At 50.9% G+C, this 23,021-nt stretch overlaps 7 protein-coding genes across 7 annotated transcripts; 4 read left to right on the forward strand and 3 right to left on the reverse strand.

Moving 5' to 3' along the window:
* Positions 1-274: 274 nt before the first annotated feature.
* On the reverse strand, positions 275-712 carry LOC129119233 (histone H2A-IV). The gene has a single exon (XM_054631131.2). It carries the CDS (start codon positions 689-691, stop codon positions 302-304), a length of 390 nt encoding a protein of 129 aa, XP_054487106.1. The 5' UTR covers positions 692-712; the 3' UTR covers positions 275-301.
* Positions 713-992: 280 nt separating this feature from the next.
* On the forward strand, positions 993-1,607 carry LOC129119240 (histone H2B 5). Its single transcript, XM_054631139.2, has one exon. The coding sequence runs from the start codon at positions 1,026-1,028 to the stop codon at positions 1,404-1,406; it is 381 nt and encodes a 126-aa protein (XP_054487114.1). The 5' UTR covers positions 993-1,025; the 3' UTR covers positions 1,407-1,607.
* A 1,222-nt stretch (positions 1,608-2,829) lies between these two features.
* On the forward strand, positions 2,830-3,240 carry LOC129119245 (histone H3). Its single transcript, XM_054631143.2, has one exon. It carries the CDS (start codon positions 2,830-2,832, stop codon positions 3,238-3,240), a length of 411 nt encoding a protein of 136 aa, XP_054487118.1.
* A 369-nt stretch (positions 3,241-3,609) lies between these two features.
* On the reverse strand, positions 3,610-4,092 carry LOC129119246 (histone H3). Its single transcript, XM_054631144.2, has one exon. It carries the CDS (start codon positions 4,078-4,080, stop codon positions 3,670-3,672), a length of 411 nt encoding a protein of 136 aa, XP_054487119.1. The 5' UTR covers positions 4,081-4,092; the 3' UTR covers positions 3,610-3,669.
* A 12,440-nt stretch (positions 4,093-16,532) lies between these two features.
* LOC129119228 (histone H1.01-like) lies at positions 16,533-17,310 on the forward strand. The gene has a single exon (XM_054631125.2). The coding sequence runs from the start codon at positions 16,533-16,535 to the stop codon at positions 17,205-17,207; it is 675 nt and encodes a 224-aa protein (XP_054487100.2). The 3' UTR covers positions 17,208-17,310.
* A 399-nt stretch (positions 17,311-17,709) lies between these two features.
* Positions 17,710-18,132, reverse strand: LOC129119236 (histone H2A-IV). Its single transcript, XM_054631135.2, has one exon. The coding sequence runs from the start codon at positions 18,112-18,114 to the stop codon at positions 17,725-17,727; it is 390 nt and encodes a 129-aa protein (XP_054487110.1). The 5' UTR covers positions 18,115-18,132; the 3' UTR covers positions 17,710-17,724.
* A 278-nt stretch (positions 18,133-18,410) lies between these two features.
* On the forward strand, positions 18,411-18,879 carry LOC129119239 (histone H2B 1/2/3/4/6). Its single transcript, XM_054631138.2, has one exon. The coding sequence runs from the start codon at positions 18,454-18,456 to the stop codon at positions 18,832-18,834; it is 381 nt and encodes a 126-aa protein (XP_054487113.1). The 5' UTR covers positions 18,411-18,453; the 3' UTR covers positions 18,835-18,879.
* Positions 18,880-23,021: the final 4,142 nt, after the last annotated feature.

Genomic DNA, 23,021 nt, shown 5'->3' on the forward strand with positions numbered 1-23,021 from the left:
AGCTTTCAAAATGCCCATAAGGCACAGGGATTGGCTGCGGAAGGGCTGAGCTGCTTCCTGGAACTGGTGTCAGCCCCGCCCCAGAGCGCGGCTGGTGCTGTGTGCGCGGAGCCGCGTCCAGCACCGGTAGTTAAAATATCAGAGATAACTGGATAACCGCCCCCCCCGCCCTGCACGGATTATTCAAAACTCCCGCGCGCTTATACCACCCCAATGAAATTCAAGCTCTTTCTCTGAATTTGTGGGTGGCTCTTAAAAGAGCCTTTGGGTTTCTCTTAATTCAAATCCGCAGCCTTTCAGCTCACTTGGCTTTCGCCTTGTGGCTGTCGGTCTTCTTGGGCAGCAGCACGGCCTGGATGTTGGGCAGCACGCCGCCCTGCGCGATCGTCACCTTGCCCAGCAGCTTGTTGAGCTCCTCGTCGTTGCGGATGGCGAGCTGCAGGTGGCGGGGGATGATGCGCGTCTTCTTGTTGTCGCGGGCCGCGTTGCCCGCCAGCTCCAGGATCTCGGCCGTCAGGTACTCCAGCACGGCCGCCAGGTACACCGGCGCGCCGGCGCCCACGCGCTCCGCGTAGTTGCCCTTGCGCAGCAGCCGGTGCACGCGGCCCACGGGGAACTGCAGCCCGGCCCGCGACGAGCGCGACTTGGCCTTGGCCCGCGCCTTGCCGCCCTGCTTCCCGCGCCCGGACATGACTGCAGCTACACACAGGAACTCGGTGACAGACTGCGATAATTACAAGTTCGGAGCTCGGCCTTATATACCTCTTTAGCGGACGGCGCGACTTCCAATTGGCTAAGACAGGGATGTGCCTAAAACAGCCAATAGGAACGCGGATCCAGATTTGACCAATGGCGATGAAGGGCGGAGCGCTGTCTCTGCAAAAACTTGCCTCAGCCAATAACAGTTTAGTCTACGGGAATCCCTAATTTGCATAACCGCTCTATAAAAGCGGCGCTCTCGGAGGTGCGCGTCGTTCTCTGTCCGAGAAATCGTCGGTGCTGCTGTACCGAGAGGAATCGCTACCATGCCCGAGCCGGCCAAGTCCGCCCCGGCGCCCAAGAAGGGCTCCAAGAAAGCCGTCACCAAGACGCAGAAAAAAGGTGACAAGAAACGGCGTAAGAGCCGCAAGGAGAGCTACTCCATCTACGTCTACAAGGTGCTGAAGCAGGTGCACCCCGACACGGGCATCTCGTCCAAGGCCATGGGCATCATGAACTCCTTCGTCAACGACATCTTCGAGCGCATCGCGGGCGAGGCCTCGCGCCTGGCGCACTACAACAAGCGCTCCACCATCACCTCGCGCGAGATCCAGACGGCCGTGCGCCTGCTGCTGCCCGGCGAGCTGGCCAAGCACGCCGTGTCCGAGGGCACCAAGGCTGTCACCAAGTACACCAGCTCCAAGTAGACGCCTTCTGCCTTCTTTCGTCGGTATTTTAAACCCAAAGGCTCTTTTAAGAGCCACCCACTTTCTCAGTAAAAGAGCTGATCCTGTGGCGAGTTCCTACCCATCCCGTTTTGTTTTTTTTTTTTTTGTTTTTTGCGGCGGTGGGGTGGGGGGAATGTGCATTTACGGTGTAAAAGCATCTAATAAAGACGGCAGGATTTACAGAGTTTGTGGTAAACTTAGGGTATGTCCTACGTCTGATTCAACGGACCCAAAGACGTTCATAATTCTTATTAAAAGCCCTGGGAGTCCGTCTTGATGTATGTACACTGTAGGGGAGGCGAGTTAGAAAAAAGAACAAATACTGTCGGTGGTCTCTCAATTAAAACAGCGGAAGCATGTTCCTGACAGCTGGTACATGGTAATTTCTCGGCTGACCTACGTTAACGTAACATGGTGTGTACCGGGAGCATTGACTGCAGAGGTGCTTTCAGACCATCCGGTGCTCTTGTGCCTTGTTGTTTTGATTTAGAAAACGGACTCTGAGGTGGATGCCCCCTCCCCTGCTCCGCAATGTGTATTGTCACGGGTGACGAGGGGAAGCAAAGCTGAACGCGTTCTCGCCCCGACCTACGCAGTCCCGGCGCAGGTAGCGCCGAGCACAAGCTCCCCAGTGCGGCTCTTTCCCGGCTTTCGTGCGCCCCCCTCTCTCTCCCCGCCGTGTCCCCGCGCCCCGCACTCTCCGCCGCCCAGCGCGGACGGGGCTGCAGCGCGCGGGCAGAGCCGGAGCCGCGCCGCTGCCGCGTTCGGTCCGACCTGAGTGAGGACTGCGCGGAGCCTCCCCGCGGGCGGGCCCGGCCGCCTCCTGCCCCTCCCGCCCGGCGCTGATTGGTGCCGCTCGCGGCCCGAGCGCGCGCTGCCCTCAAGGGACGCGGCGCTTCCAGCGGGCCGGGGCAGCGGCCCGGAGAGCTCGGCGGAGCCGGGCAAGGCAGAGGCCGCCTGCGCCTTCGGCCTTGCTGCCGCGGCCCTGAACCGAAGGTGGATACTGAGCGGCAAGATACCGCGAGCTCTCGGGGAAGGAGGCGGCTGCCGGCGATAGCTTTAGCCAGCGGTCCCGAGGCCGGGAATGGACGCGAGCGAAGCGGCTTTAGTAAAAACAGGGCGAGCCCGAGGCTCGGGCGGCGAGCCCGCCCTGGCCCGCTCTCCGGCGGTGCCGCCGCCGCTGTGCCCCGCAAGCCGCTGCTGGAAGGGGGCGGGGCGGGGCGAGGCCAGGGCGCGTTCCCCGCCCCGAAGGCGGGGGCTTTTCCCGGGCTCGCGACAAACGCCCAATGGCAGCCGGCCGCTGCCGCGCGGGCGGCCAATGGGCGCGGGCAGCGGGGTTATAAATAGCGGCGGCTGTGAGCCGGGGGCGCAGTGAGTCCGGAGCGCTGTGAGCGGCGGGGCTATGGCGCGTACGAAGCAGACGGCGCGGAAGTCGACGGGTGGCAAGGCGCCCCGCAAGCAGCTGGCCACCAAGGCTGCCCGCAAGAGCGCGCCGGCCACGGGCGGCGTCAAGAAGCCGCACCGCTACCGGCCCGGCACGGTGGCGCTGCGCGAGATCCGGCGCTACCAGAAGTCCACGGAGCTGCTGATCCGCAAGCTGCCCTTCCAGCGGCTGGTGCGCGAGATCGCGCAGGACTTCAAGACCGACCTGCGCTTCCAGAGCTCGGCCGTCATGGCGCTGCAGGAGGCCAGCGAGGCCTACCTGGTGGGGCTCTTCGAGGACACCAACCTGTGCGCCATCCACGCCAAGCGCGTCACCATCATGCCCAAGGATATCCAGCTGGCCCGCCGCATCCGCGGAGAGCGCGCGTAATTCGCTGCCGGCAGCAGCCCTTCCTGGCCGGGCAGTGAGGCAACCCACGCAGACCCAAAGGCTCTTTTAAGAGCCACTACATGCACAATAAAAGAGCTGTGACACTATTTCAGAGCGTGAACAGTTTATTAGGATAGAAAACGCTGTAAACATATAGATGCATGGGTAATGTACCTCCTTACTGCACATTTCTGGTAATAGTAGTCAATTTCCTTATTTGACCGAAGTTAATACCAGGACCAGGTAAGTGTACATCTTATGCTCTAGCAACTGAATGACGCATTGGTCTCAGTATTATAAAGCTGTTGACGCACCTCACGCCCCCTGACCCGATCAACTAGTGCAACAACTCTTTTATGGCGCATGTAGTGGCTCTTAAAAGAGCCTTTGGGTTTGTCTGGGTTGGCTCAGTGCCCAGCCGGGAGCGAATTACGCGCGCTCTCCGCGGATGCGGCGGGCCAGCTGGATGTCCTTGGGCATGATGGTGACGCGCTTGGCGTGGATGGCGCACAGGTTGGTGTCCTCGAAGAGCCCCACCAGGTAGGCCTCGCTGGCCTCCTGCAGCGCCATGACGGCCGAGCTCTGGAAGCGCAGGTCGGTCTTGAAGTCCTGCGCGATCTCGCGCACCAGCCGCTGGAAGGGCAGCTTGCGGATCAGCAGCTCCGTGGACTTCTGGTAGCGCCGGATCTCGCGCAGCGCCACCGTGCCGGGCCGGTAGCGGTGCGGCTTCTTGACGCCGCCCGTGGCCGGCGCGCTCTTGCGGGCAGCCTTGGTGGCCAGCTGCTTGCGGGGCGCCTTGCCGCCCGTCGACTTCCGCGCCGTCTGCTTCGTACGCGCCATAGCCCCGCCGCTCACAGCGCTCCGGACTCACTGCGCCCCCAGCTCACAGCCGCCGCTATTTATAACCCCGCTGCCCGCGCCCATTGGCCGCCCGCGCGGCAGCGGCCGGCTGCCATTGGGCGTTTGTCGCGAGCCCGGGAAAAGCCCCCGCCTTCGGGGCGGGGAACGCGCCCTGGCCTCGCCCCGCCCCGCCCCCTTCCAGCAGTGGCTTGCGGGGCACAGCGGCGGCGGCGGCACCGCCGGAGAGCGGGCCAGGACGGGCTCGCCGCCCAAGCCGCGGGCTCGCCCTCCTTTATCCAAATCCACTCCGCTCGCGTTCATTCCCGGCCTCAGGACCGCTGGCTAAAGCTATCGCCGGCAGCCGCCTCCTTCCCCGAGAGCTCGCGGTATCTTGCCGCTCAGTATCCGCCTTCGGTTCAGGGCCGCGGCAGCAAGGCCGAAGGCGCAGGCGGCCTCTGCCTTGCCCGGCTCCGCCGAGCTCTCCGGGCCGCTGCCCCGGCCCGCTGGAAGCGCCACGTCCCTTGCGGGCAGCGCGCGCTCGGGCCGCGAGCGGCACCAATCAGCGCCGGGCGGGAGGGGCAGGAGGCGGCCGGGCCCGCCCGCGGGGAGGCTCCGCGCAGTCCTCACTCAGGTCGGACCGAACGCGGCAGCGGCGCGGCCCCGGCTCTGCCCGCGCGCTGCAGCCCCGTCCGCGCTGGGCGGCGGAGAGTGCGGGGCGCGGGGACACGGCGGGGAGAGAGAGGGGGGCGCACGAAAGCCGGGAAAGAGCCGCACTGGGGAACCTTTGCTCGGGGCTACTGCCTGTGCCGGACTGTGCAGCTCGGGGGCGAGAACGCTTACTGATGGGAGGGAAGGAGGGAGGGCATTCATCTCGGCGCCTTTTGCTCAAAAACAAACTAACTGAAAAACAAGGGCACAGGGCCGTCATCTGCAACCGCCTGTGCTTTAAATGCTCCCCATTCACACCGTCAACCATCCGCGTAGCTCAAGAGGGAAGCACCTCGTACTAGCAGTCAGGAACAGATGTGTTTCGGCAGTTTTGGGACCACAGACTGCACTTGTTTGTCTAATCCGCCACCCCCTATCCGTGCATGTACCAAAAGCGAGCTCACAGGGTTTTTCAAGCGAATTATGAACGTTCCCTTCTCCGAAGCAGATGTAGACCTTTTACCTCGAACAATACATGTCCCACTTTCCTTACAATTTACAATGATTCCACACCGTTACCTCTGTTTTCAAAAAAAAAAAAAAAATACAAAAAAACCGAACGGGACAGCCAAGTGCAGATCGCCATAGCATCAGCTCTCTTATTAAAAAGATAGTCCCGGAGGTCTGGCACAGAAGCAGCTTACTTGGATCTGTTGTATTTGCTGAGAGCCTCCGTGTCCTTGGGGACGGCTGCTGTTTTCCCCTGCCAGCTGCACGCTCCCTTGGTGTGCGGGGCGGTTTCCGAGACGGGGTTGCCGAGCACTGTGACTTCTCGCGGACTGTAGAAAGATGTCGTCGCCGTCGCCCCAGATCCATGGACGTGGATATTCCCGTTCCCTGGCTATCAAAACGCAGCGTTATTCGCGCGGCACAGCGGGGCGGGGACACCGCGGGCGCAGTGAGGCGATGTGCGCGCTCTCCGCGGGCGCCGAGGGACGCGCGTGTGCCTGGGAAGAGCAAAGCGGAGTGTTCGCCGTTTGGAGCGCACAGCGATCCCTGTGCCACCGGCAGAGGAGGCATCCGCGCCCCGCCGGGCACTGAGGGGTGCGTCGGGGGGCGCGCAGCAATGGCTGTAGAGGGAAGCAGCAGAGGCCGTGTCCGCCCGTCGGGGATCAGAATGATTCTTCCGTCGGGGAGGATCGAAAGGATGCCCTAGCAGGCGCTGAACAATATTTGTCAGCTGGTGCAGAAGGATCTGTGTGTCTGCTGGGCTCAGGAGGTGCCGTATGTCGTAGGGAGCAGAGCGATGTGTGTGTCAGGGTGCGGAGGGCTCTGAGTGTCGGGATGTAAGGCTCACGTGGATTGAGGGCGCGGAGCGATGTGTTTTTGGCAGAGGGTGGGGAGTGTGCGGGAACGGCGGCGCAGGGCGACTCAGAGACACGGGGCTGCCGTGCGCTGCGTGCATCGTCGGGCGCAGTGATTTGTCTGCAAAACAGCGCAGAGCGATGTGCTTTCCTTCAGGAACGAGGCGATACGTGTGTAAACCGGCGGACAGCGTTGTGAGTGTGCGGGAGGAGCGGGACGATGCTCGTGTCATAGGGAAGAGAGCGGGGCGTGCTTCGGGAGGCGCAGAGCGATGGCAGCACCGTACGCGGGGCAATCAATGTGTGATTGAAAAAAAGCGTAAATCCAATTTGTGTGTGTCCGGAGGTGCACATTTGTGATGCTGGCGCCAGGGAACGTAAATCTAATTTGTTTTTAGGGGTGCGCTGTATTTTTCGGGATCATAGAGCTAGATACACACTGTGTGTATGTTTGCACATCGTTTGATGGTAAACTTATTATGGAACGTTTAGAAAGTGAAGGACGTGTACGCTGAACAAAGCAGAGTACTGAAATGGGCTGTGGAGAGAAGAGGTCATAATTTACCAGTTTAACTCCGCGTTTCTTCGGTCGAACTTGCACAAGCTGCGACACCACAACGAGAGGTGAAAACTTTCCTCTTTTCCGTGTTCGCGTTTGCCGAGCACGGCGCTGCCCTCCTTGCCCGAAGCTCGCTCGGCGGTGCGACCCTGGTGGGACCCTCCCCGGCTCAGCCAAGGGAAGAGGAGCTGCTCACGGAGGTGCCCAGGATCAGGAGCTCTTTGGCAGCGCTGTGCCCAAAGCCGCGGCTCGTTCCGCTCCGCCCCGGCGCCGCGTCCCGGCTCCTCTCCGCGCCCGTCTTTGCCACTGACGTGTTAATTACACACACGTTCCCTTGACGGATTTGTGTGTGCCTCATGTGGCTATTGCTTTCTAGAAACATTGGTTTTAATTATTTTCTGTTTCTTGAATCTCTGCAGGCAGTCCTTGAACTGGCACATTTATTGACCCCAAATTAACACTCAAAGGGCTTCCGAGGTCTGTGTGGAAACAGAGGAGCTGTACACCGTCCCACAGCTGTACTCGCATCCCGGAGCAGCTCCTTTCCCCAGCCGCTGCCCCCCTGGTAGCCCGTCCTGTCCGGCTGGGACCGCCGCGGGGCTGACAGCAAACCTGACCTGGCTTTTCCTCTTGGTACGAAGTCTGTCTTATCTGGATGTTGAGTGAAAAGTGATTGTACGTGGAACTTTTCTAAGTGTGGGAAATGCTGAAATAGATGCCGTGTGTGGAAGTATTGGACTCCTCCTCAGATCCTCCCTGTCTCTCCCTTTGTGGCTGCCGAAATCTGTGGAGTACAATATAAACGGGAAATAGCCACAAATACAGAAATCGTTTAGGGGAACCTGGACGGTCAGGCTCAGGGCTGAATCGCAGCAGGACCCTGGCTGTCAGTCTGCTTGCTCACCACCTGCCTTCCCCGTGTACATTTCCCCACGCTGGTCCGGCACACTCCATCTCCTCTCCTCCGCTCCGGGCCCCGAGCACCCGCACGGCCCTGGGAAGGGAGGGAGGGAACCTCGGGCACGGCCCGGAGGGAAGGGACAGCACGAAGTTGTTCCTGTCCCTCCTTGAGGCACGGAGGGGCCTGCGCAGGCATCCAGGCACTGTTCTTTCTGCATTCCAAAGCCTCCTGCCAGCCCTCACAAGGGGCAGGAGCACACTCCATCCCCTCTGTCAGCGCCGCACCTGCGCACAGACTTGGCCGTGAAGCCACACTTCGCCTCGTCAACACATCAGGGATCGCTATTTGATCTTCTGTGTCATCCCTGAGCTTTCCAAGCTTTCATACAGTTTCTTAAGGTGAAAATATCTTGGCACGGGCTGGGGAGGAAATTCCTCTTCTCAGTGACGGTACGAAGTGCTTTCTCTTCTCAAAACTACGGCAACCATCACCGACATAAACAAATATTTTACCAAACAGTTTCACACTTTGCTTGCATATGATCTCAAAAAGTCTCATGGTCCCAGGATTTTTTTTTTGGTTTTGTTTTTATGAGATGAAGAGAATTCTTGAAGGATTTTTGCAGATGGGTCATCTTTCTGCCACTGATTGCCTGTTACAGTTTTCTCCCTAATAGGCACTGATGGATATGATATTTTGCATGGAGAATAAAGCTATGTGCCATTGAAAAAAATAGTTTTACAGCTGGGATCACCACCAGAAGGCACAGTTAAAAACAAAAGTAAAAAACAAAAAAAACACCACTAACAAAGAAACCCTCAAATACAAATACCCACATACAACAAAAAAACCCTACAAACAAACAACCCCCCCCAAAAGAACCCCTACAAACAAAGAACCCCCCAAAAAAAACCAACAAACAATCCCCCCCCCCCAAAAAAAAAAAACAGAAACAAACAAAACCTCACCACCACAACAATAAAAAAATCACACCCTAAAAAAACCAATTCAAAATTGACCCAGGCAGCATAAATCAGTTTTTCTTTGGGAGTTGCTTATCAAACTGTGTCTGTAATGAACAAAACCATAAGAGTCCCCACAGTTAGTTTGATGTCTTTCTAGAAAAATTTCTATGAAGAGCTGTGAATGAGTAAGCTGAACTCATTGCTCAGGGTGGATGTGCCCACATGATATCAAGGAAATAAGAAACAAAGAGAAACATTTGCACACTTCAGACAGGGATTTTAACACCCTTTTGTTCTTGTAAAATACTTTTTTTCCTGCAGGAGCTGCCGACAGAGATATTTGACCAGTCTGTTCCTCTCCCAGCTTTTTCTGTGCTTTCAGATTTATGGAACTACTGATTCCCTGAACACAGAGTGACATTTGGAAGGAAAGTTGGTCCCCATTGCCAGTTCCACATGATGGAAAATCCGACCCTGGGCCAGAAGTGCAGAGCAAAAATGATTTATTCATCACAGTAACAGTGTATAGGCAGATTCCATTGCAGTTCTGCTTGTACTTCTGCATCCAAGAGGACTCTGTTCCCACAAGGAAAACATACTTCTTGTTGGCTGGACATTCTTTCTCCCTTTTCCTTTGCCAGACTTGAAGGTGATTTGTTTTTCAAGTCTTCTCAAACTTGAAACTCTGCACTCCACCTGCTGGTTTTAACCCTTTGACTTTGGGGCTGCATTCAGTCTCAGGTTTTACCTTCCACGGGGTGCCTGTGGGTCTCTGACTCCACTGGCTCCACTTCCCTGGCTCCACCTCACACCAACCCCACCCCAGCAGACTTGCTCAGTGACCCAGGATGGTGTGGCTGTGCCCAGTCACTGTCACAGTCCCTGCTCCAGTCACCATCTGCACTAAAACTGAAAAAGAATCACAGCAATTCAACTGATTGATTGATTGATCTGAACTGATTCTTGAAATTCTCCTTTAACTGAGCTCAGAAGTTATCAAAAACTTTGTGGTGTGGAATGATCAAGGAACTATTTTTCTCTTGCTTTGAACAAAAATGAAACCATTGAAAAAATCTGAGTATTTTTGTAAGAAGGTAATTATAAAAAAAAAAAAAAAAAAGGCAAGCTGTATCTGTGTAGTACCTAAATTTCCTGCCTAATGCCAACCAAAACTCTGCCCATGGATTTCTTATTTTAAGAGATTGGTGTTCTATCTGGGGCCTTTAAATCTCTATGAATACAAAAAACTTTTGTCATGGGCAGGAGTCCTTTGTTGTAAACTGAACAGTATGTAATGATAAGGTCTTCTCTATTGAGACATGAAGTTTTCTTACTCATGTAACAATGTATTATGATTTAGAATATCATGATAAATCAGTTTTTAAATAAAACCATCATGCATGGACAAAAGATGTCTTTCAAATCACACAAAGTCTGCAGTCACTTCAAGGGCAGGTTTGAGTTGCCATGAGTAACTCTGTGATTTTAGTTATGGGGGGTATTCTTGTACCAGAAGCACCCAAAAGTCAGAATGAATTTATCTGCACAACATATGTGAAGTAGCACAAGCACCAGGAAGGGTTTGAGAAAACACTGAAGTTACTGTGCAGACTTAGGCAGCCCCAGGTGGAAAACATGGCAATGTTGGGCTTTGCAGCCACAGGCTTTGTGCATGCCCTGGTCACCCTGTTTGAGGTATGCACAGATAGGCTGCACTCCTGCCTCCAGCTGCACCTGTGAGATGGATGCCTCCACATTTCCTCCTGAGCAAACACTGAGAGTCAGTCACAGCCCCAGTCCACTCAGTGAGATCAATTGCAGGACTGAAGTGCTGAAATGGATGGCTACAAACTGTTCAGAGCGGTCAGGAAAGAAGGGCGGGGCAGGCTGTCTTCTATGTGGAAACAAAAAAGTGGATTAATTGCAAAGAACTGTGCTAGAAAACCGGGACAAACACCTGAGAACTTCTGGGTACAAAACTAGAGGCCAAGCCAAAAAAGGAAACCTCACTGTCAGTATTTACCACCCAAACAAAGGAAGGAGGATGCTGATGAAGCTTCTTTCTTCAACTGCAGGTGCCATCATATCCACAGGCTCCTGTTGGGGCACATCAGCCAACCTGACATCTGCTGGAAACGTGGCACAGAAAGCCTGGGTAACTATCCAGGAGACTCCTAGAGCATGTTGAAGATAAATTTTTATCAGGTGAAAGAAAGTCCAACCAGAGGAGAAGCAGTACTCGACCTGTTCTTGCCAGCAAACATTAATTGAAGAGGTCAGGAACAGCTGCAGCCTGGGCTGCTGCCTGAGCCCAGACCTGTCACAAATTGGAGGGCTATGAGCCAGACAAAGCACAGAGACAAGACATTTAATTTATCAAGCTAAATTCAGTTGCTTAAGAAAATAGGATATGGAAACCCCTTGAAAGCTGCCCTCAGGGATCAAGGAGAAGGTTAATCAAGCCTGAAAGTTATTTAAGGACATTTGTCCCATGGAGCAGGTGCATTGATTCCCACATGCAAGAAAGCAGGCTAGGAAGGTAAAAGACCAATATGGCTGAGTAAAAACCTTCTGGTCAAAGTGAAGCGCAAGAATAAATGCACAGGTGGTGGAAGCAGGGACATATCTTGGGAAGGATATAGAGTGCCTGGGGCCTGTCCAGATGTGTAGGAATGGAATCAGAAAAACTAAAGTACATCTGTAACTAAATGTGACAAGGGACATGAAGAATAATGAGGGCTTCTGTAGATACACTGGCCAGAAAAGGAGGACTAAATAAAATGGGCCCCCCAATAAAAAAGAAAGGAGATTTAGTGACTGCTGGCATAGAGAATACTGAGGTACCCCACAATTTTTTTGCCTCAGTTTTCACTGGCAGTCTCTCTTTCCAATCTCTGAAGTCTGTGAAACTCAAGGCATAGACCAGGGGAACAAAGTCCCTCCCCTACCGTAAGAAAATATCAGGTTCAAGACAGTCTGAGGAATGTGAATAAGCAGAAATCCATGGCCCCTAAGGGGATTCATCCCAGGGTCCTCAGGGAATTAGCAGATATAGTTGCAATTCAGATACTGTGTAATATTTTCATCAACAACAGAGTGGGATGGAGTGCACCCTCAGCAAGTTTGTGGGTGCCACCCTGCTCAGTGGGGCCACTGATTCACTGGAGGGAAGGGACACCATGCACAGGGACCTTGGCAGGCTCGAGGAGCGCACCCACGTGAACCTCATGAAGCTCAACAATGTCAAATGCATGGCCCTGCACCCAGGCCAGGGCCATTCCAAACATCAGTACAGACTGCAGGGTGAACTGATCCCAAGCACCCTGCACAGAAAGACTCAGAGATATGGGTGGGTGAAAATTTGGACACGAGGTGGCAATGTGCATTTGCTGCTCAGAAAGCCAGTGGTACCCTGGGCTGCATAAAAAAGAAAGCACAACTAGGAGGTTGAGGGAGGTGATTTCTCTTCATTCACTCCACCCTAATGAGACCTCACCTGGAGCACTGCATCTGCCTCCGGGGTCCCCAGAACAAGAAGGACTTGGAGGAGTTCCACAGGAGGACGATGATAATGATTAGGGAGCTAAAACACCTCTCCCATGAAGAAAGGCTGGGAGAGCAGTGGTTTTTAGGCCCAGAGAAGACAAGGCTCTGGGCAGATCTTTATCAGAAAACAGGGCAACCCTGACAATGAGGAGAAATGATGCATCTGACTCCGTTGACATCAGAAGGCTAATTCATTCATTTATTATACTATATTATTCTATATTATATTACACTATATTACATTACATCTAAACTGAACCTGCACAAGCACTCAACTGCCCTCCACTGCCCAGAATCTTGTGACTGACTGCTGACCAACAGTCTGCACACATGTTTGGCCCTGACAGGCCAAGGAAACAAAACCCCATCACTTTGGGTAAACAATCTCCATACTGCATTCTACTTTGGTACAACACAGGTGCAGCAAATGAGGTAAGAATTGTTTCAATTGTTCTTTTCTCTGCTTTTCTCAGGCTCAGAGAATGTGAACCCCACAGACCTCAATGTGGCCTTTTGACATATGAAGAGCATTTATAAGAAAGACAGAGTAAGACTTTTCACCAGGGCCTGTAGTGGCAGGGCAAGGGGCAAGGATTTAATAGGGAAAGGAGTTAGATTTAAGTAGGTTCCAAGGAAGAAATTTTTCATTATGAAAGTGGTGGGACAAGAGAAGTTGTTGATGCCTGCATTGGAAGATTTCCAAGCCATGTAGGATAAATCTTTGAGCAACGTGGTCTAGTGAGAGATGTCCTTGCCTATGACAACGATGTTGGTCTAGAAAATCTTGGAAGGACCCTTCCAACACAAATCATGCTATGATTCTGTAGTGCACCAAATCACATGGGCTCATAGGAAGGACCTTCCTGAAAGCACTTATCCATACCAGAACAGGAGAAAAGGGAGTTCTTGAATTTCTGACTGAACTTTGGAAAAAAAATCATAGAATCATGGGATCACAAAACAAATTGAGTTGGATGGGATCCATCAGCACCATCGAGCCCAACTGCTGGCCATGTGCAGGACAGCCCAGGAGTCACACCTTGTGCCTGAGAGTGTTGTCCAAAAGCTTCCTGAGCTCTGCCAGGCTGATGCTGTGGCCACTTCCCTGGGGAGCCTGTTCCAGTGCCCAAACACCCTCTGGGTAAAAAACTTTTTCCTGACATCCAACCTAAACCTCCCCTGACTCAGCTCCATGCCATTTCCTTGAGTCCTTTCACTGGTCACAGGAGAGAAAAAATCAGTGCTTGCCCCTCCTCTTCCCCTCATGTGGAAGCTGCAGACTGCAGTGAGGTCTCCCCTCAGCCTCCCCCGCAGGCTGAACAGGCCAAGTGACCTCAGCTGCTCCTCATATGATTCCCCTCCAGACCCTTCACCATCCCTGTGGCCCTTCTTCAGGTGCTCTCTAATCACTTCATGTCTTTTTTTTTGTAGTACCCAGACTGCACACAGCACTAGAGGTGAGTCTGCCCCAGTGCACAGCAGAGGGGACAATCCCCTCCCTTGCCCAGCTGGTGATGCTGTCCCTGATGCCCTCCAGGACAGAGTTGGCCCTCCTGGCTGCCAGGGCACTGCTGGCTCATGTTCAGCTTGCCATCAACCAGGAGCCTCAGGTCCATTTCCTTGGCACTGCTTTCCAGTGCCTTGTTCCCCAGTCTGTACACACAACCAGGGTTTCCCTGTCTCAGGTGCAGGTTCCAGCACTTGCCCTTGTTAAACTCCATATTGCTCATGATTGCCCTTCTCTAATTTGTCAAGGTCTCTCTGCAGGGCCTCTCTGCACTGGAGGGAGTTGACAGCTCCTCCCAGTTTAGTGTCAATGCCAAACCTAGAATTCCTTGAGCCCTGCACCCAAGCTGCTAAGGAAGATGTTGAAGAGAACTGGATGAGGATGGAGCCCTGCAGAACCCCAGTAGTGACAGCCTGATGTTCCCCAGTCACTGTAACCCTTTGTGCCTGAGGTGTGAGTGCCAGCCTGGCCAACACACCAGGCCCTGACTCCCTGCAGAAGGAAGTGTCTAATTAAAATTACCTTTCCTTTCCTCAGAACAGGAGGAGGCCTTGATGTGGGGTACAGATGGGGCTGTTTTAGGGGCCCCTCTGCCCCAGAAGGGCTCACCTCATCATTTGTCCGACCCTCTACCTCCAGGGCCTCACACCTGTTGTAGAAGGTGCCAGTCCTACTTGTTTTGTGTTCAAAAGGAGGAGGAAGCTTCCCCCTGGTCCACCACTTCCAAATATCTTTATCCACTGTATTTAAAAAGTGTTCTGTAACCAGAAGGATCAAGGAAATCACTGCCTGTGCTCCTGATCTTTCAACCAACCAGCCCAAGGCCAACTGGCATTTAATAAATGGTCTGTTAGCTTAACAGTTTATTTTAAGGGGAAAACAGAAGACAGATGTCATTTTGTTTTTACTGAGTACATCATAATATTTGAAGAAATTAGTTTTTTAAAGTAAGTACACCCATTAATTAAAGGAATTAAACTTATTTCTCCTTCCCTCCTCCAGCTGAAAACCTTTGCAAGATCTCTTTCCATTTCCTTCTTTGCTTAGCCTAAAACTGTCTATTATTGTGAAAAACAAAATTTTAAAAGTCCACATAGGTGGTCAAAATTTTGTAGGGCCAGAAGAAGTAACATTCAGGAGAGCACATAGAACGTTCCAGGAACGTGCTGCTACATCAGGTGTTTGGAAGTAGGATAGAGGCCTAGCCTACACCCAGGAAAATGGATTTGCAAAGGATCAAAATAATTTAAAGGAGCTAGTCACTCTGAGTTATTAGAATGGATTAAGACACAGAATTTGAAGGAAATTTGTATGCTACAGAATTATCACCCAGAAATTTCCCCGCAGTGGTGTGGATCCTTCCCAAGAGATTCACTTCCGTGCCAATGTAGTTCACAAGCCAAAATTCACAGTGGGTTCAGCAGGTGAAACTACCATGAAAAATACATCAGGACAAAATCAAATGCACATAATCTTGTTTTTATCCTCTCTCACACGATGTTTTTCTGCTGGCTGTTGGCCCTAGAAAAAAGCCTCTCTGAAATGTTGCCACATCTCCTGACAGTCCTTAAGTGCACCCCAGCTAAGATAACCAAGCACCACTGACAAATTCATAAAACTGACCCCACCATCATCAGAAATTTAGAAGACACGGTGTGATATTTTATTAGCAAAAGATAAAGTAAAAGAAGCCAAATAACTGCATTTACAATCATTTGAATCAATCACCTGGATTTCCAGTTTGTTCCCATAGTGCATTACAAATGTTCAAACATGGTTATCCAGTTGCTATCCAACTAATCTCAAGAAAAAAAATCATTTTTATGTATATTCAATTTATCCCACATCACAATAGTCATGCATTGGAAAAAGCCACACCATTGCTTCTCTCAGCAGTTGTGAGAAGAAAATTGTTTGCTTAAGCCTCTTGAATTACATTATTTTGTTACAGAAATGCCTGCAGCTTTACGTCTGTTTTTCATTATGAAAACATGTATGTTGTATTTTGATTTAATTTTGTTTTTCTTTTTGTAAAACTGGTGATTGTGGCTGACAAAATTCCTGAATTATAATGTAAAAGTAAGCAGAAAAATAAACACCACTTAAAATAAGAACATACAAATGAATAGGTTTACCTACTGTGCATCATGAAAATGAGCATTTTGGATAAAAAAATGGGAATATAGTTCATTAAAATAATAATGCAAAGGTGCAGAAAACCCAGGGGACAGAGAAGCTACTATATGTATGTATATACATGTATGTATAAGTATTCTAGGATTTTAAAGATAGATTATTATTTAAGAGAGCTGCTTTTCAGGTTAATGCTTCTGGTGAAAATTGTCTTTCTTATACTTTTTACCAAGTCCTACTAGAGCTAAATAGGGCACTGTGTCCAAAGGTTTCATTATTTTGAAGAGATGCAGTCGTGTTATGGAAAACAACTCATAACCCAGATACAGAGCCGTGACCACCTTGTGTTACTTGCATCGTTTCAAAGCTAATTTACGCTAAGATAAAGGACCGACATTACTCCCTTTTTGCAGCACCTCGATGAACAACCCTCTCAGAAACAAGTATCCGAGGTCACTGAGGCAGTGGTGCCAGAAATAAAGTTTTAATTCAAAAGGAGAAATAAAAATCTTATGCTCCAGCCCTGAGTGCAATCCCCAAACTCGGGGATTACTGAGCTGCCTAAAAGTCGCCTCAAGTCCCGGTTGAAAGAAACTTCGCAAGACAAAAATACTCTCTCTCCTCAGCAAGAACGCCAAGAAACGGGGTGCCGCGGTCCGGTTTTTTTTAGGAAAAAGCATTTTTTTGGGAAGCGAGAAACACAGCGCGGGCGGCGGGAGCGCCTGGGGGCGGGGCGGGAGCGGGGCCGGCTCGGCAATCCACCAATCAGCGCCCACCGCGCCGCTATAAAAGGAGGCGCCGCTGGAACCGCCGCGTCCGCAGCGCCGCCATGGCCGAGAGCGCGCCCGCCCCCGCCGCAGAGACAGCGCCCGCCGCCCCGGCCAAGGCCCCCGCCGCCAAGGCCGCCGCCAAGAAGCCGAAGAAGGCGGCGAGCGGCTCCAAAGCCCGCAAGCCCGCGGGGCCCAGCGTCACCGAGCTGATCACCAAGGCCGTGTCCGCCTCCAAGGAGCGCAAGGGGCTCTCGCTCGCCGCGCTCAAGAAGGCGCTGGCCGCCGGCGGCTACGATGTGGAGAAGAACAACAGCCGCATCAAGCTGGGGCTCAAGAGCCTCGTCAGCAAGGGCACCCTGGTGCAGACCAAGGGCACCGGCGCCTCCGGCTCCTTCCGCCTCAACAAGAAGCCGGGCGAAGTGAAGGAGAAAGCTCCGAAAAAGAAAACTTCGGCAGCCAAGCCCAAGAAGCCGGCGGCTAAGAAGCCTGCCAGCGCCGCCAAGAAGCCCAAGAAAGTGGTGACAGCTAAGAGCCCCAAGAAGGCCAAGAAGCCGGCAGCAAAAAAAGTAGCTAAGAGCCCCAAGAAGGCGACAAAGGCTGCCAAGCCTAAGAAAGCGGCGGCAGCAGCCAAGAGCCCGGCTAAGGCAAAGGCGGTGAAGCCCAAAGCAGCCAAGCCAAAAGCTGCAAAGGCAAAAGTGGCCAAGGCTAAGAAGGCAGCACCGAAGAAGAAGTAAGCCCTTCACTGACGAAGTCTTGCTCCACATTTAAACCCAACGGCTCTTTTAAGAGCCACCCATATTTTCTTAAAAAGAGCTGAAATTACAAAATTATGTGTGTTATTGTAAAAATTTTTATAGAGTAACTTAGTAGCTTTAGAGGAAGCCCTTGTGATAGTTATGCAAATTCATGATTTTTAAAACCCAAGAAGGGCTGAAACTGTGTTGATGTAATTTTTTCTTAATATTGAGACAGTGGAGTTGATGAACCTGGCAGCTTAAAAAAGCCTTGCTGATACTCCCGGGATTTTGCTGGCATTTAGAGAGCAATTTCAATGCCAAGTGGGGGTGGAGTTTCTGTTTAAACCCGTATACAACAGAGGGCTCATGAAGGAAGGGGCGCTAATAAACTCAGTTACACTTGGTCAGTTTTTCAAAGCTTAAAAGCAATATAGCCCTTTTATGAAAAAGTGGGTGGCTCTTAAAAGAGCCTTTGGGTTTCTCTTGGTAAAACGTGGCAGTCTTTGATCAGCGCTCACTTGGCTTTCGCCTTGTGACTATCAGTCTTCTTGGGCAGCAGCACGGCCTGGATGTTGGGCAGCACGCCGCCCTGCGCGATCGTCACCTTGCCCAGCAGCTTGTTGAGCTCCTCGTCGTTGCGGATGGCGAGCTGCAGGTGGCGGGGGATGATGCGCGTCTTCTTGTTGTCGCGGGCCGCGTTGCCCGCCAGCTCCAGGATCTCGGCCGTCAGGTACTCCAGCACGGCCGCCAGGTACACCGGCGCGCCGGCGCCCACGCGCTCCGCGTAGTTGCCCTTGCGCAGCAGCCGGTGCACGCGGCCCACGGGGAACTGCAGCCCGGCCCGCGACGAGCGCGACTTGGCCTTGGCCCGCGCCTTGCCGCCCTGCTTCCCGCGCCCGGACATCGCAGCGACTCCGCAGCAGCGGCAGCGACACAACCGGGAGAGCCGGAGCAACTCCGAGCCCGCCTCGGCGCCTGCCTTATATACAACCCGGGCGGATCGGCAGCGCCTGCTGGGATTGGCTGCGAGAGAGGACTTGCTTCCGCAGCCAATGGCAAGGCGAATCCAGACCTGGCCAATGGCGGCTCCCGGCGCCGGGCTCCGAGCTGACAGAGAGCCAATGGCGCGGCGGCGGTCTCGGCGGAGCTGCTATAAAGCCGGCTGCCGAGGCGGTGCCGCTACTGAGCGCTATTGCTGTGTGAGTTGTTCGTGTGAGGAGCTGCGGCTGCTGCTGCTTCCAAAATGCCCGAGCCGGCCAAGTCTGCCCCCGCGCCCAAGAAGGGCTCCAAGAAGGCGGTGACCAAGACGCAGAAGAAGGGCGACAAGAAGCGCAAGAAGAGCCGCAAGGAGAGCTACTCCATCTACGTCTACAAGGTGCTGAAGCAGGTGCACCCCGACACGGGCATCTCGTCCAAGGCCATGGGCATCATGAACTCCTTCGTCAACGACATCTTCGAGCGCATCGCGGGCGAGGCCTCGCGCCTGGCGCACTACAACAAGCGCTCCACCATCACCTCGCGCGAGATCCAGACGGCCGTGCGCCTGCTGCTGCCCGGCGAGCTGGCCAAGCACGCCGTGTCCGAGGGCACCAAGGCTGTCACCAAGTACACCAGCTCCAAGTAGACGGCTTCTGCCTTCTTTCGTCGGTATTTTTAACCCAAAGGCTCTTTTAAGAGCCACCCACCTTTTCAGTAAAAGAGCTGAACAATCAAGTAAGAAGCGCTTTGTTTCTTAGTGTGGAATCTGTGTTTAAAGGTATGTGGATTTTTTTTTTGTTTGTTTTGTTTTTTTACGGGTTTTGGGTTTTGCATATTACTTAAGGGATGTCTTGATAATATACTTCTCTCGAGTGTACTGTTTAAGAACTGCCCAAAACTACGATATGTCTAAAGGCGGTTTTAAATCGTTGGTGTTTTTTTCTTTTTTTTTGGTTGGTTTGTTTTTTTTTTTCTAATTTGCATTTAGGGGTTTTTTCTGCCTTTTTTTTAAGGTGATGTTTTCATTAACCTATGGTTTTCACAAATTTAAACATCACCTTACTGTTGCAAATTTCCATGTTATGTCTGTTGTAAACCGAAGGGTAGGGATCTAACTGGGTTTTTCTAGGCAGCAGGGAATCGAAATTATTCATGGATACTCATCCCTGTACAGCATTGCCATTGTCGGATCGGCCACTTGATGGTGCTCAGTCTCTGCAGTTTTTGCCGGTCGCGGTTATTTCTGTCACAGCAGTGAGAGATGAGTGCAGCGCACTGTGCTCCAAAGGAATTTGTGCGGCGGCGGTAAGTGGCATTTACCTTCAACTCTTGCAAATAGCCTAGTGGCCAATATATCACAGAAGCACTTTCTAAACTCCTTTATCTTCACCATTTGTCTTTATAATCTTTCTATTTATAGGGTTTTTTTTCTTTTTACAGTAACTTGCCTGGCTTCTCCCCACGTCTGCTTAGGCTTCTCCTTTCAAGGAGGAAAACACGGGAAGACTTGTGTTCTAACCTATCTGTCCTTTTCTGCATTAATCTGTCACTGATTGTTTTAAAAGTACGAAATACTAAGAAACTCGACACTCTAGGCTTTGTCAGCTCCCAGGTCTCATCACACAGCTACTAATGAGGCTCAAAGTGCTTTCTCAGTCACCCCCCCCCCCCATTTCTGGACAATTACATGCCACCGTGGATGCAGATCAAAGCCATTATCACTTCCAAACTGGATCTGAATAATCCTATATATCAACTATATATTGTGAACTTCTGAACAGAATTCATGCAGGCACCACAGAAGGACAAAATGAACTTTCTAGTACTGACTTGCATATCCTTTGGTAGGACAGGTAATGAGACAGGCACCAGGTCTCTCATAAATCTGTCACCTATTACCTAATAAATGTTAATTTCATTTTGAAGGGTTATGGGGACTTCTCAGACTGGATTTCAGATAGCCAGTGGGAAGAGGCATTCTCCAAACTCCTCTTTATCAGCTTGAAATGGGGTTTTCCAATGTCTCCACGTGCTTTAGTGCAAACTCTCAAACACAGGTCGCTTATTCTGAGTGCCTGTGTATGTCTAATACCTGAAAAGATTATTAAACCATTGTATATCCCACTCTAGGCTTTTCCAAGCTTTCCTGGATCACCAGGAAAGCACAAAGAAGTGCTCCTGTTTTCACAGTTGAAGATGGCCACCAGAAGAATTGGTCAGTGGCCATTCTGCACCTAATCAGCCATGTGAAAAACCCGAGTTCAAACCTCAGCTGCCATGGGACAGCGCTGCTGCCTGGTTCAAAGCAGGAGCTCAGGGATGCCTTTGGCTGCCCAGCTCAGAAATGTTCCTTTTCCTTTTCCTGTGTTTGTGTCCTCCATGTAGCACCCTTCATTGGGAGCCATCACAGAAATTCAGGGGATTTTTAGTAGATTGTTTCAGTGTGTGAAATTGTTTCTAGGCCTAGGAAACTCTTCACTAAACAGAAAGCAAAATGTTGCTAATTTTTTCTTTTAGTTTCATTAAGAATGTCAAGGTAATATTAGGGGCCTATGATGTGAACATAGCATTTAACATCAGATCTGATTGTAACATAACTCTAATTATTCTAATAGTGCTGAGAACAAAGTCTCTGAGCTCCCTCCATGGAAAATTTAGTTAACTTGTTCTTGCCACTCAAGGTAAAAGTAGCTTTGCTAAGCTTTAAGCTCAGCAAAAATAACAAATCTTGAAAAAATTCCTGTCACAAGAGGATGAACACTCAAAGGCACTAATGCAAATAGTGTGAGTATAAAATCACGTGGCAGCTTGTTCTTCCATAATTCACATTCTTTGCTGTCCTTTCCTGTTTCTTTCAGAGCAGTTCCCTTTGTCCTCCCAGGGACCGTACCCAGGTGAGGGCACCCAGCAGAGCCAGAGGGCCATGCTCAAATGCATCCCCCTGGTGGAGCAGGTGCCGCTGCTGCTGCCACCAAACCATGAAGGAACAAAGCAGAAGCCCCCTCAAACAATTCTCCTGCCCTGGGTTCCTCTTTGAAGAGGAGTTTCCAGTTCACTGAGTGAAAAGTTTCTTTATGCAGTGTGCAGAGCAGATGGAGCTGGGTGTCTCCAAAGAGGAGCCCCTACAGCAGATTGCAACCCAAATTGTATCGGTGCCACCCACCATCCAATCCCCAAATACAAGAATTTAATTCCTGGTGCTGCTCCCTGGATGTCTCCTTGATATTTTTGGTCACTGGGCTGAACTCCTTTGGAAGTTATCTCATTCCTGGGATTGGTCCCTTGGCCCATCTTCATTCTGCTCCTGTCTTGCCAGTCTCAGCTTGGTCAGTGTTTGTGACACCATTTTTATAAAAAGTTTACACTCATCAGCTCATGTGCCCCAGGGCTGCAGATTGCTGATCTTCCAGTGCAAAGCAAAGTCATTACCCCCAACAATTCTCAATATTGGAAGTGTTTGAATGTGTAATCTATAAACAGGCCCTTCATGTTGTCTTTTAATCTACCCTCCATATTTACCATCAAAATGTCTCCTGATTCAAGCATCTGAAATATGGGGGAATATTTACACTTTGTAACACAAACATTTTTGTCAAAATATATGTTTTTATACCAGCAATTTTTTATATCTCAGATGATCAGAGTGACATTACAGCTTAGTAAGTAAGCTGCAAAAAAAGAACACTGAAGAACAATACAAGCAGTTACAACAATTTCCCCTATTTTATTCTTATTAGAATAATAAAATTATTATCACTCCTAGAAGAACATATATTTTCTCCAGATGACCATTCCTGCAGTAAAATTTATGGGTTTTCATCATTATGTTTCAAAAAGAAAACACTCTCTCTCTTAATTTCTGCAAATTGAAATAGAGTAGCTGGGCAAACAAATACCTGCATTCTCTAGTGAACTGACTGAGCAGTGAATCAGAAATGAGAAACAGATGCCATACACCTGGACCAAAACCTGAACAAATCACTGACAGTCTGTAGGAACTTTTTGCTACTTCCTGGGGTTTTGGGGTGGTTTTGGAGGGTTTTTGGTATTAGTGGGTTTTGGGGGTTTTTTTGTGTGTTTCTTTGGGGTTTTTTAATATTTGTTTCATTTTTATTAATGTAGTAAACCAATAGCTGCTCTCAAACCTGAATTTCTTTTTTTTCTTTAATGGCCACATGATGTAATTACCTGACACCCAAGACAAATTATCACAATGTTACTTTCCCAGAGGCTTTTCCTTCCATTCGAAACAGAAAATATTACATTTTAAAATAATTACACTTGCAGGAGAAAGTATTCACTGCAGCTAGGGAAAAATATTTGGTTTTGCATGCACCTTGCTGTAATGTTTTCTGGCAGTGATGAAAATCTGCCCAGGTCAGATGGTAAATGAAAAAAAAAAAAGAGACTTGAGGTTGCAAATACCTGGTCTAAGGGCTGTGCCATTCAGAGAACAGCACAGCCAAGACATGGCAGAAATCTCCCAGGAGGAGAGGCTGAAAGTAGGTGGGAATGCAGCTGGGAACTCCTCCCTTCCCAGCCCACACAGCTGTGAGGAAGGATGGAGCACTCAAGGAGCAGAGGCAGCTCTTTCCCCAAGGGCTGGGGTCACAGAACCAGGGGCCTGTGTAGGTGGAAAGGGGGTTTCCAGGTTAGATTTCTTTCATGCCTACAAAGAACCAAATTATCTGACTGCAGACCTATCAAAATGCTTTTATCAAAAGCATTCCTTGTCAAAAATGATAGAAGGTATTAATCAAAAAAGTTCATCCTTTATTTTTAGCACTGAAAATCTCAGGAGGCAATTATGAGCATAATTCATTGTACAACTGG

This window comes from Agelaius phoeniceus, chromosome 5 (genome assembly GCF_051311805.1).
Source record: "Agelaius phoeniceus isolate bAgePho1 chromosome 5, bAgePho1.hap1, whole genome shotgun sequence".
Classification (NCBI taxonomy): Eukaryota; Metazoa; Chordata; class Aves; order Passeriformes; family Icteridae; genus Agelaius; species Agelaius phoeniceus.